Source organism: Hippopotamus amphibius, chromosome 3 (assembly GCF_030028045.1).
Source record: "Hippopotamus amphibius kiboko isolate mHipAmp2 chromosome 3, mHipAmp2.hap2, whole genome shotgun sequence".
Taxonomy (NCBI): Eukaryota; Metazoa; Chordata; class Mammalia; order Artiodactyla; family Hippopotamidae; genus Hippopotamus; species Hippopotamus amphibius.
In genome coordinates, this window is record NC_080188.1 from 115,820,992 (window position 1) to 115,833,218 (window position 12,227).

Sequence of the window (12,227 nt, forward strand, 5' to 3'; positions counted from 1 at the left end):
CCCCTCCAACTCTTCTCTTTTTGCCTTGGCTGCTAGGAGGCTCAGAACTAGATTTTGCACTCAATAACAGTAACAGCTCTTATTAACAGAGAGCCTGTTATGGGCGAGGCATTTGATACACATTCTTGTAAATGAGAAAGAGAAATTTAGGTTAAGCAACCAGCCCCGAGTCACACAGCTGATAAGTCATTGGGGCTGCATTTGTGCCCCACCGTGTCTGCTTTCAAAGCCGGCCCTGTTCCCATGATATCACATGACTCTGCTATGGCACCATCAAGAATTCCAGTAGCATTTCTAACCTGGCTTACAAGTTTATTTTATCTCCTTCCCCTTCACTGCTTAGGAGACAGCTGTGCTCTTGTGAAATAAACACTGTTTATGTATTGATAATTAGGTGACTTGGGTTCCAATCTTGGCCCTGCCACTGGCTGTGTGATCTTGGGCCAATCACTTAACCTCCCTGAGACCCAGTTCCCTTATGCAAGAAGTAGGAATAAAAATCCCAGGATTATTGTGAGGATGAAATAGGACAAAATGCACTAAAGCATGTAGCTGAAAAAGAATCTAGTTTGGTTTTCATCCTTACAACACAATACTCTTTATTGAGCTTTAATTCCTCTGGGTCCTCCTTGTGTTGCAGGCATGGTGCTGGGTACTTTTCCGACTTCATCTTGTCTAATCCTCCCAACACTCCTGCTAGACCACATGCCATGAGGGCAGAGCCCAGGGCCTGCACAGGGTCTGAATGAATTACTCTCCCCATTTTAAAGATGAAGCTCAGAGACACCAAGTAACTTCAGGATCATGGAGTCACAAAGTGAAAAGGGCTGAGGTTTGTGCAGTAGCGTGCAAGGCTTCTTTACCAGATCCCTTTCTTAGAAGTGGCTTCAAATTCTTTTGAAATGGAAGAGGGAAGAGAATAAATAATACTCTTTGGAAAAGTCCTCCAACCACTAAGTGGCTGTGTGTCTTTGGAAAACACATTCAGCACATTTATTGAGCATCCACGTGCATTATTCATAGCAGTGAATAAAAAAGAAAAAAAAATCCCCTGCCTCCAGGGAGCTTACATCCCCACTGGGGAAAATCTTTTTTCCTATCCTGGCCTGAGTTTCCTCATCTGTCAAAACGAGGGGAGGCTGGACTCCAGGAGGAGGGTCTCTTTCAGCTCACATCTTCCAGAAGCCAGGACTGGCGCCCTTGAGTGGAGGGTGTACTTGGCCCAGGCCCACAGCCTCAGCATCAGTCCCTGGTGGAGCGAGTCTCCCCCAGCCCCAGACAAAGGCCAACCCCCACCCCAAGGCCCTCCACTCGGGCCCACGCACCTGCCACAATGACCGAGGTGAAACCAAAGAACATCCCCAGCGCCATCTTCTGCAGAGCCGAGGGAAGCAGCTTGCAGCGCAGCAGTAAAGGATCGAGCAGGTGGTCCTTCACGGGCACCAGTATTAGCAACACCACCACGTTGGCCAGGAGGAGCCAGGCTTCTGGGATCTGGGCAAGAAGGAACCAAGAAAGGCAGGCTAGCAGAGAAGAAAGAGCTCTGGGCTGGAGTCAGGAGACCTGGACTCCATCCAGACTGTCCCTGGGTAACCCAGAGTCAGTCCGTTCCCCTCCCCTGAACACACACTCCTCGGCTGTGTAACTAGGGGATGGATTAGATCAGGGATGGCAAATAGTTTCCTTTAACTTCTGTCAGTTGGTAGTGGCTGCCTGGAACGTTCATGGGCTCAGCATGAAACAAAGTCATGATTGATTAGTGATGTCTGCCATGGGCAAGGAAGGGCAGTCTAGTAGCAAATAAGTCATTCGTCTGCCAGCTCTGTAGATCTTTGATTTTAAGAGTCTCTGAAATGCTAAGGTACTGGTTTGGAAAGTCCTGGTGAAAGGCAGATATCTGAGAATCCAGGAGTCCCAGAGAGGGAGGGAGAGAGGTAGAGCTGAGGACACCCTGAGTGCACCTGATCTGAGGGCCTGGTGCAAACTGGGCAGGGAGGCCCGCTTCAGAGCAGCAGTGGGTGGAAGTGAAGTTGGCCTGAAGTCTTGTACGCAGTTGAGCTTTTCGGCGGGATGTCTGAGCCTCCAGGTGCATTTCCTGTATCCTGAAGATGCCTTGCCACTGGGGGACGGGAGTGAGGAGGTAGCTTTATTTCCTCCTTTTCTCGGAGGAAGCCCCTGGCCCGGCCTGAAGTGGGGGCTGAACACACACACGTCTCTCACCTTGTAGCCGCTGCTGCTCTGGGTTTTCAGAGCCGTGGATCTGTTGGCAGGGTAGTCTGGGAAGATGTTTGGGATACGGAGGTGAAGACCTTGCAGGACATACGTGGACTGCATCTGCCGAGAGAGCGGGAAGTAAGGCTGGAACAGAGTAGGCTGCCTCATCTCCATCCCAGGATGCTCCCAGCTCTAAGGCAGGCATTCTTCCGCGGCAGCACAGGGCAGCCGGGCAGCTGTCCTCTCTCCCAGCCTCCAGGGGTAAGTGACCTTCCCAGCCTCCTCCCTCCCAGGAGCTTCCTTTGCTCTGCTTCTAGGCTCGAGTGGTGTGTGTGCAGCTTTGCTCCAGAGCCCGGGCCCAGCTGGTCTGGCTCACATGCATGTCTCTAGGGCCTGGGGCAGAGTAGGCATGGATAGATGTTGACATGGGGAAGATAATGACATGGCTGTGCCCATGGGGAGCTCTCAGATGACACTGAGGCCAAGCTGAGCCCCACAGGTTGACACAACTGGGGACTGTGTAGGTGCTGACCCTCCCGGATGGCCCTGGACACAGTGGCAGGAATAGGCTCCAGGGGGTCCCGTCATACCAGGCATTACCTCCTTAGTTGCTGTATGAGGGAGGAGAATCTGGGAGAATCCCACAGGAGAGCCTGGGGGCAGGGGAAGGCACTTGGGTTGCTCAGGGCAGCAGCTGTTTGCTGACTGGCATGGAAGGATGTCAGTATTCTGACAACTGGTATGTCTGGGGATCAACCATGGGCACACGAGTCCCATCACAGACACCTTCTGCCTCTGTGCCACCCCCAAGTAGCAGGCTGGCCCTGCCTGACCCCCATCCTCTGCAGCTCGCAACAAGCTTCCTACAGAGGGGGTGTGGAAGGCAATGCCCTTGTGGACTGGAGATTAGAGGCGGGGGTTAGGCTGCTGTCCACCGTCCACACACCCCCCTCACACACTCACCCCAATAACCTTGCCCTTGGGGAGCAGGAGGAAGCAGTGGTTCTCAACCCAGGCTGAGTGTCAGCATCAACTGGGAAATTTACTGCACTAGAGGCTCCCCCGGCAATTCTCTTTCAGTAGTCTGCGGTGGGACCTGGCAATCTGTATGTTTAGAACGCTCTACAGGGGATTTGAGGCACAGCCAGGGTGCGGAACCACTGTTGCAAAGCACTTGAAGCTCTGAGCTTGCCCCTAACTTGCTGCGGGCCTCAGGCAGCCTACACACCTTCTCTGGGCCTCCGCTGCCAAGTCAGAGAATCCGAACGCTGCAGAGCTGTCAGAGCCTCTAGTCTAATGTGAGGAAGCTGAGGCCCAGAGAGATGGGGTGACTTATTCAGTCACTGGGCCTCAGACCCATCTCCAGAGCTCCTCGTGCTCTACCACCCAGGGAGTGTAATTATCAGGACAGCCTGGTGCCGGGGCCCCACCCCAGCTGCTACGTGGCAGCAGTTCACTTTGTGAGCCTCTCCCCCTTTCCACATGTCCTGAGAATCTTTGGTGAGAGATGAGGCCAGTGAGGGACCTGTGGATCCAGCAAAAGGGCAGGGTGCTGACCTGGAAGTATACCATCCAGTAGGGCACCAAGGTCACCATGACAGGCAAGATCTTCACCAGCACCTGGAAGTTGGCGATGTCTTCTTGTGGGGAAGCACCAGGCTGGGGAGACCTCTGGTCAGGTAGCAACTGGGCACCTGGAGGGTCTCTGAGGGGCCATAGAGGCAGCAGATAAAATGGCTGCTGCTGTCACCACCACCACGGCCACCTTCCCACCTCCCTCATAATCCCCTACTTTAATCCCACCCCCCATCACCAGGTATCACAGCCATCATCTCGGAAATCACCGCCCTCATCTCCTCCACTCCACCATCAGCATCGCTTTCGCCGTCATCACCATCATCATCAACGCCAGCATCCCTACCATCACCATGAGTACGGTCATCACCTCACCAAAGCCATCCCCTCCATGGAGTTCTCATTACTATCACCATTAATTTTTTCATCGCTGGCACTGCCACCGTCAGTGCCATCACTGTCATCCCCGCAGTAGAGGCGGCGATCAAGACCCATTCCATCCTACAGCTGTGGCCTCTTGGGTCCTGGGGGAAGTAAGACCAGAGGCTGCAGCGAGCAGAGTCTTGGGGGACTTTTTGGCTTGTAGTGTCGATTTGCCATGGGAAGCAGGGAAGCCCCAGTTAGTGCCTGACACACACAGAGAGGCTGTCACAATTTGAGACACCTCAGTTCCCCCAGTGTGGTCTCCAAGTCCATCTTCCTCAACAGGCAACATGAGAGCCCTCTCCCTATAGAACGGAGAAGCAGGGGTGGAGGGAACTTAGTAGGAGATGGGAAAGATCAGCCTTTACCCTTTGCCCTTTGTTCTGAGAGTCTTCTAATCCCTTCTTGCCCAAGAGCCTTGCCTCATCCTTTGAGATTCCAAAAGGGATGATACCAGTGTGGTTTTCTCCAAAGACAGCCACCATCAGTTTCTCCCCGCCCAGTTTGTGATGGCGCTCCTCTAGTAACGGGTGGAGTTTATCTGCTCTGCCCTTGAGTCTGGGCTGACCTGTGACTGTGCTGACCAACAGAATGAGGAGGAAGTGATGCTCTGGGACTCCAAACCTCCAAAAGGCCTTTAAGAGACCGAGACCTTCCACTTCCTGCCCTTTGGAACATTCCCTCTTGGAATGTGCCCTCCTCTTGCAGCCCAGACACCTTGCTGGCAGAAGCTCCAGCTACCTGGAGGCAAGGCCACACAAACGGGAACCAAGGTGCCCTCGTTGACAGCCAACATCGACTGCCAGGCAGGAAAGTGAGCCGTCTCGGATGTTCTAGCCTCTCAAGTCCACAGTGACTGCAGCCCCCCCACCCCACCAGCCCCGTGATACCATAAGAAGCAGAACTGCCCAGCTGAGCCCAATTACCCACAGGATTTTAAGAGGCAAAAAAAAAAAAAAAAAAGGTAATTGCTTAAGCCACTAAGCTCTGGGGTGGTTTGTTAGGCAGCAATGGATCATTCAAACAAAACCTTACAGCAATGCACCAGGTTGGGGCAAAGCATGTTCTATACCTTTTCTGTCTAGATCCCACTGACAGGCACAGTAACTGGGTTCAAGGTCTGGAGACAGGTTTGCTTGGCGTAAGTAGTCAATTAACTCAAGGAAGAGAGAGGCAAAAGGAAGCCACTGTGCACACGCAAGGCCATTCAGAACCTTCCTCCCTTGGATGCCAGCTAATGGGAAAGGGAGCCGGTCTGGCTGACTTCTTAGCCTTTTATACTTAATATCAGGGTAGTGTAGAATTCTGTCCCAACAACTTTCACTGGTACCATCATCTCCATAATCACCACCTCTACTGTCACGGTTACCACCATTGCCAGCGTTTACCTTCATTGTTGCTAATAACACCATCCTCCGTATCCTTACCGCCACCCTCACTGTCAAGACCGTTAACACCCTCGCACTCTCTACAGTCAGTCCACTGCCAACAACGCCACCACCACCCTGACCTCCATCGCCATCCTCGGTCACAGTGGACAGCTCTAGCCTGCTGGGGAGCTGGTCATCATAAAGGGCTCCCACTGGAGCTGATCCGGAACGTCTTTAAACTGGACCATGTGGCCTCTTCACCCAGAGCCCCCTCCTCACCTGGCCGAGTGTCGGTGCCACAGCCAGGGACAGCACTTTTGGAGAGCAAGTTTGAGCATGGAGGACACTTGGCTGCCTGTGGGGGGCTTGGTGATGAAGCTGGGGGTGGCAAAGAGGAAGATGAAGAAGGCCAGGCCCACACAGCCCACGACGATGCCGTAGCCCAGTAGGAAGTTGATGTTTTGTTGGATAAAGGCCAGCACCAGCAACGACAGCACAGCACCCACGTTGATGCTCCAATAAAACCAGTTGAAGAAGCGGCGGTTGGCATGGCGGCCAAGATCCATCACCTGCCAGGCAGGGGTGAGAGTGAAGGCCAAGGTGGTGGGGGGGCACCTTGCCATGACATACTTTCTGTGCCTGTAGCCCCTCGCCCACAGAGACACTTCTTGGATTAGTGGGTGGGACTTTCTAGCACTTTCCTAATCCTGATCACTAAATAGATGCTCCATAATATATGTTGAATGAATGAATAAACCCTTCTCTTGGGAGTCACTTGTTAATGATCAAGACATTTTGCCGCAGCTCTTCCTTCATGCCCCTGACACACATTGCTTTTTTATTGTCACTAAGTAGACAACAGATGTCTCTGATGCCACTTGGTTCAATTCTAGCTGATTTATCCCTTTGTCTTTGAGCAATCCACACTGTATATCACCTTCACAGTTAGAAAAAAGCCAACCGAGATCTCAGGTCTGTTCCACATTGTTAAATATGATTTGTGCATATTACTGAAAGAACTTAGAAGTCTAATTGAAAATTTCCTCTGCAGATTGAAGATGCAAATAGAGTCTTCTACTGTGCTCCCACCCTAACTTGCCTCCCAGTTAGACAAAATTGGTTTAATCAGGGAAAGCAGAAGTGGTCCTGGACACAGCCCCAGGAGTGGGTTCTGGCCTGGTGGAAAAAAAAAAAAAAATCAGGGCCCCAAGCAAGGGCAGAAGGGCTGAAAATCTTTACCCAGGATTTGGATCAATCTGCAACAGCCAGGCCTCAGGCCCCTTCCAGTCTGCTGGCTTGGATCAACTGCACTGGCTGCCTGCACCTCTCCTAGACCCTGGTCCCAGATTCTGACTCAGCAGGTCTGTACTTTTAAAAAGCAGTAAGGTCTGGAGGTCACCTCTCTAGATAAATGATTTTGTACCCCATCACCCTTTCAATAACTCCCTAAATCTCAGAATCCATTATTCTTCTTCCATCTAGAGATATATTTATATCCATTAGCCAAGAAGATTTTGTCAAGCTTTAATTTCTGTAGCTGCATTAGGAAAAGGGCAACTAGGTATTTTGTTCCTTTTCCAAATGTAAAATTATAATCCACACAGGTGCATTTAAAACTGCATCCCCTTGGAGATTCTGAGGGGTCCTCTTGGTGATGAGGAGGGGCGGGCCTTCCCGCTCACTAAGAATCTGTGCTGTAGACTTTCAAGCAGAAAATTGAATCAGCTCCATTATGAGCAGGCACTCCATTTATTAATTGGATGTAAATGAATACAACAATTGCAACTCTAAAGGGAAGACGAGGCAGCCCGTTCAGGATATAAACGAGTCCTCCCAAAACGAGCAGCCACTTTGTCGAGAATGATGGATGACCCTTTCTGAAATCAGCAAGTGTGTTAAACACGCAGCTCTTGGGTATGGCTGTCTGCCAGATGGTGCCACCCCCTCCCATCCGCTCTCCCCGTCTGACTGCCCCCCTGAATTCTGCAACAGCCCCCTCACTGCTCTGGTGTGCCTGCTCTTGTTACCCCCATGCACTCTCTACCCTGTAGCTAGAGCCATTTTAAAGAACTCAAATCTAATGACGTCCATCCCTGCCTCAAATCATTTCAGTGTTTCTGAACTGTGCTAGGGATCAGGCTGGATCCCCAGGCAGCCTTCCAGCCTGGGCTGGCCCCACCCAGAGTCCATGTGGCCGAGCCTCTGAGAGACCAATTCTGCCACCAAGAGGAGGGAGAGACAGGAGGCAGTAGATGGCTGAGGACTTCTGGAGGTCAGTGAGATCAAGGGCACAGATTAAGGGCACACGGTGGGTGGGGTGGGATGTCAATGAAAAAGCAGAATTAAGGGAAGGTGAGGGAATTCCCTGGTGGTCTAGTGGTTAGGACTTGGCACTTTCACCGCTGGGGCCCAGGTTTGACCCATGGTCAGGGAACTAAGATCCACAAGCAGAGCAGTGCAACCAAAAAAAAAAAGAATTATGGGAAGATGAGAGATTCCCATGCGCAGATATTGGGTGTCTCCCGGTCTGAAGGAAGGTCAGTGGTGGCTGAGAAATGGACAGGGCTGTCCTGGGGGCACTGAATCCCCCATCATCAAAGGAATCCAAACAGGCAGGCTGGATAACTCCTTGGCAAGGACACTGGAGATTGTGTTGGATGCTGGATTGTGGATGCCAACTGGCTGCAATGATTCTTTCCAACATGTCCCCTTTCTGATTGTAATACATGCAATTAAAGAACATTTTAAAACAGACAATTAAGAAAAAAAGTACAACTAGTCCAGTGGCACCTGATCACATTATTGTTATAATTTTTTACAGTTTCCCCTTTTTTTTGACACCTGGTCTTGTCACATGGCTGTAATCATATTCTGTATGCAATTTTGCATTTCTTTTGCCCATTAACACTGTATGTGGTTTTTTCCAATCATGTTACATATTAAAAAAATTACTGTCTAATATCCCACTGAGTAGAGCTATCAAAATATAGCCACGTTATTAGGTATTTACTCATTCATTTAGCAAATATCTTTGAATTTCTCCTATGTGCCATAGTCTGTCTAAAAGGGTACAGAAAAAGGCTCAGAAATTAAGATATTGGCCCAAATGCCTCTGACTGGTGAGCGGCAGAGCTGGGATCTGAACAAGTAGGCCTGACTCAACCTCTGGCACAGCTGGCAGGAAGAGGCTTGCCCCCACCAGCCCCTAGATCCCTGTAGCACACAAAGATGGGGCTCATGGTGGGGCCTGAAGTCCAGCTACCTTTACCCTGATCTTTGACCTGCTCTGTATGAGACCTTGGACAGGTTGATTGATGACCTGAAACCTCAGTGTCCTTATCTGTAGCATGGACATAATACTACCAATCTCCTGAGTGGTTAAGAGGATGAAATGCGTTAAAACACTGAAAGTGGCCTATAGTCAAAGAAGGCCAACTATGGTTATCCCTATTGTCCCCAGGGCTCCACGCCCCCACCCCTAGCTTCTTTCAAATAAGGAAACTGGGCCCAGAGAGGGGAAGTGGTTTGTCCGAGGTCACGCTGCCAGCCAGAGCCTTCTGACCCCCGGATCCATCGCTTTCCCTCCTCACGCCACCCGCCTCGCCCGAGTCCTCCCTACGGGGCGGGCCCTCCTGCCACTCACCTGGTCGGCACCGAAAGAGGTGAGGTTGCTCCTGACCGAGCTGGCGGCCAGGGCGAGCAGCAGCAGCACCGCGTAGAGGGTGGGCGCGCAGTAGGGAGGTGGCGAGGTGTGCCCGCAGTCGGGCGAGTGGCAGGCGGGCCTCAGCGGCACAGGGCTGATCTCGCCGCAGAAGGAGCTGCGGCCGTCGGGGTAGGCGGTGGCGGCCAGCAGGACGGAGGCGGCCAGGTAGACCAGCAGGCTGAGCGTGATGGCTCGGTAGCGGCCCAGGTACACGTCGGCCAGCCAGCCGCCCACGGGCGCCAGCAGGTAGGAGGCGCCCAGGAAGACGAGCGCGGCGCGGGACGCCTGCTCGCCCGCCCAGTGGAAGTCGGCGTTGTTCAGGTAGAGCACGAGGTTGCCCGCGACGCCGAAGAAGGCGGCGCGCTCCAGCATCTCCACGACCAGCACCGCGGCCGCCGCCGCCTGCCACCACCGTCGGGGCCTTCGCGGCCTGCGCGCCAGCAGCGGCCGGCGCTCCTCGGACTCGCCGGGCTCCCCCCGGGAGCGCGGCCCGGGCATCCTGGCCCCGCGCTGCGCTTCTCCTACCCCCCGCCCGCTCCCGAGTCCTCCGCCCCTCCCGCGCGGCCTCACTCTTCTCCTTTCCACTCCTCCCTCCTTTTCACCCCCTTCGGTCCCCTTCCTCTCCTTTCCCCCTCTGCTCCCCTGTCCCCTCTCCCTGTCCTTCTCGCCCCTTCTGTCCTCTAGGGCTACCCAGATGCTACCTCCCGCTCCCTAATTCTCTCCTCTCCCCTCTTCCCGCCCCTAACTCTTCCTCCTTTCGCCACCGGTCCTCACTGCCCACCCTTCTCTCTTTTCGTCTCTGCCCCTCCCCCTCCTTTCCTGTTGGTCTCCCCGGTTGGTCGCCTTTTCTTAACCGTTGTCCCCTCTCTGGTGACACCTGGCCCTTACTTAAGGGAGAGGGATCCTCTCACAGGCGCTCCCTCTGCCCCCACCACCCCGCTGTCTCCTCCACCTCTTCCCCGTCTGTCCGGAGACTGCCTCCCCTGCCACCCCTCCCAGTCCCTCTCCCTCCGGGCTCAGCCTCTGTCCAGCTCTCTGCTTCTTGAGAAACTCAGGGAGCCCCTAGCTTCCCCTTTCACTCCTTCTGCGGCGGAGCTGCGTCACATGGTGTCTTGGGGTGTTTAGGAGAAGTGAAAGCCTGGGTCACAGGGACCCTGCCCGCCCAGCTTTCTAAAAACCTCCCTTCTTTCCTCGCTCTTTACCCTCACTCCCAACTCTGCCCACCTTCCTGGAGGCTGGAGGAATGTTTTCCAATTTTCACTTTCATTTCTCCCCTGGATTCCACTTTTGCTGCATTCTCTTCCAATCACAAACCCAAGCTAGAGTGCTGGAACCGGAAGGGCCATATGCATCATTTGGTCCTACCCGCCCACTTGGTGGGTGCAGAGACTGAGGCCCAGTGGAGGGGGACGAAAGGAGGTTTGATCTGGGGATCACTGGTTTATGGTAGCTGAACTAGGGGTAAACCACTGCCCGGGCTCCTGAGAGACACAGGAAGCTCTCAAATGCAATTCAGATTGTGCAAGTGCCATCATGAGGAAGGAAGTGGGGGCACCTCAAGAAGCTTGTGGCACTGTAGAGGGCCCACAAGTAAGTCGAGATTGAGGGCTATTGACCTCACATTAAATCAAAATCAGGCCTCAGCCCTCCCCTCCTAAGAGCCCTGCATGAACTTGGATTAAGGGCCAGCCCTCACCCTGACCTAAAAGCCCCATGACGTGGCCCCTGCCCTCCTCCAACATCACATAGTCCCATGTCCACTCACGTCCAGCGACACCGACCTGCTTTCTCTGTTCTTCTCAGGTGCTGAGCCCCTTCCTGCCTCAGGACCTTGGTCTCTGCTGTTACCTCTGCCAGAACTGCTTTTCCTCCAGATCTTTGCATGCTGGCCTCTTCTCTCTCTCTCTGTTTTTAAAGGACTTTTATTGAGATATAATTACATACAACAAACTGTGTATATTTAAAGTGTATAATTTGATATGTTTTTCTTATTAGTAATGTATATATGGCAATCCCAATCTCCCAATTCATCCCACCCCAACCCCCCCATCTCCTCGCTTTCCCCTCTTGGTGTCCATATGTTTATTCTCGACATCTGTGTCTCTATTTCTGCCTTGCAAGCAGGTTGATCTGTACCATTTTTCTAGATTCCACATATGTGCGTTCATATACGATATTTGTTTTTCTCCGACTTACTTCACTCTGTATGAGAGTCTCTGGGTCCAACCATGTCTCTACAAATGTCCCAGTTTAATTCCTTCTCATGACTGAGTAATATTCCATTGTATGCATGTACCACATCTTCTTTATCCATTCATCTGTTGATGGACATTTAAGTTGCTTCCATGACCTGGCTATTGTAAATAGTGCAGCAATGAACATTGGAGTGCATGTGTCTTTTTGAATTATGGTGTTCTCTGGGTATATGTCCAGTAGTGGGATTGCTGGGTCATATGGTAATTCCAGTTTTAGTTTTTTAAGGAAACTCCATACTGTTTTTCATAGTAGCTGTATCAATTTACATTCCCACCAACAGTGCAGGAAGACTCCCTTTTCTCCGCACCCTCTCCAGCGTTTATTGTTTGTAGATTTTCTGATGATGCCCATTCTAACCCATGTGAGGTGATACCTTATTGTCGGCCTCTTCTTTTTATTTAGGTTTTGGCTGGGATGTCTCCTCTTTGTGGAGGCCTCCCCTGGTATCCTATCTAAGTAACTGCCTGCCAGATTCTCAGCATCCTTTCTCTGTTTTAATGTCTTCAGAGCACATAAGACTCACTCAATTAATGATTATTTCCTCCAGAGGAATAGAAGTTCCATTGAGTCAAGGAACTTGCTGAACTTTTTTTTAAAATAATTTATTTTTTTTTAAGAGCAGTTTTAGGTTTTTAAGAATATCAGGAGGTGACTTAGAGAGCTGGGATAGGGAGGTGGGGAGGGAG

At 52.0% G+C, this 12,227-nt stretch overlaps 1 protein-coding gene across 1 annotated transcript in view; it reads right to left on the reverse strand.

Annotated features, from left to right (window-relative positions):
* The window catches only part of SLC15A3 (solute carrier family 15 member 3), a 12,542-nt gene extending 2,032 nt beyond the window's left edge, over positions 1–10,510 (reverse strand). The window contains exons 1-5 of the mRNA XM_057727904.1: positions 9,226–10,510; positions 5,862–6,151; positions 3,772–3,919; positions 2,221–2,334; positions 1,326–1,494 (exon numbers count right to left, since the gene is read on the reverse strand). Coding sequence (XP_057583887.1) covers positions 1,326–1,494; positions 2,221–2,334; positions 3,772–3,919; positions 5,862–6,151; positions 9,226–9,783 — 1,279 coding nt within the window. The 5' untranslated portion in view covers positions 9,784–10,510. The remainder of the gene's footprint in view (positions 1–1,325; positions 1,495–2,220; positions 2,335–3,771; positions 3,920–5,861; positions 6,152–9,225) is intronic.
* Between the last annotated feature and the right edge of the window lie 1,717 nt (positions 10,511–12,227).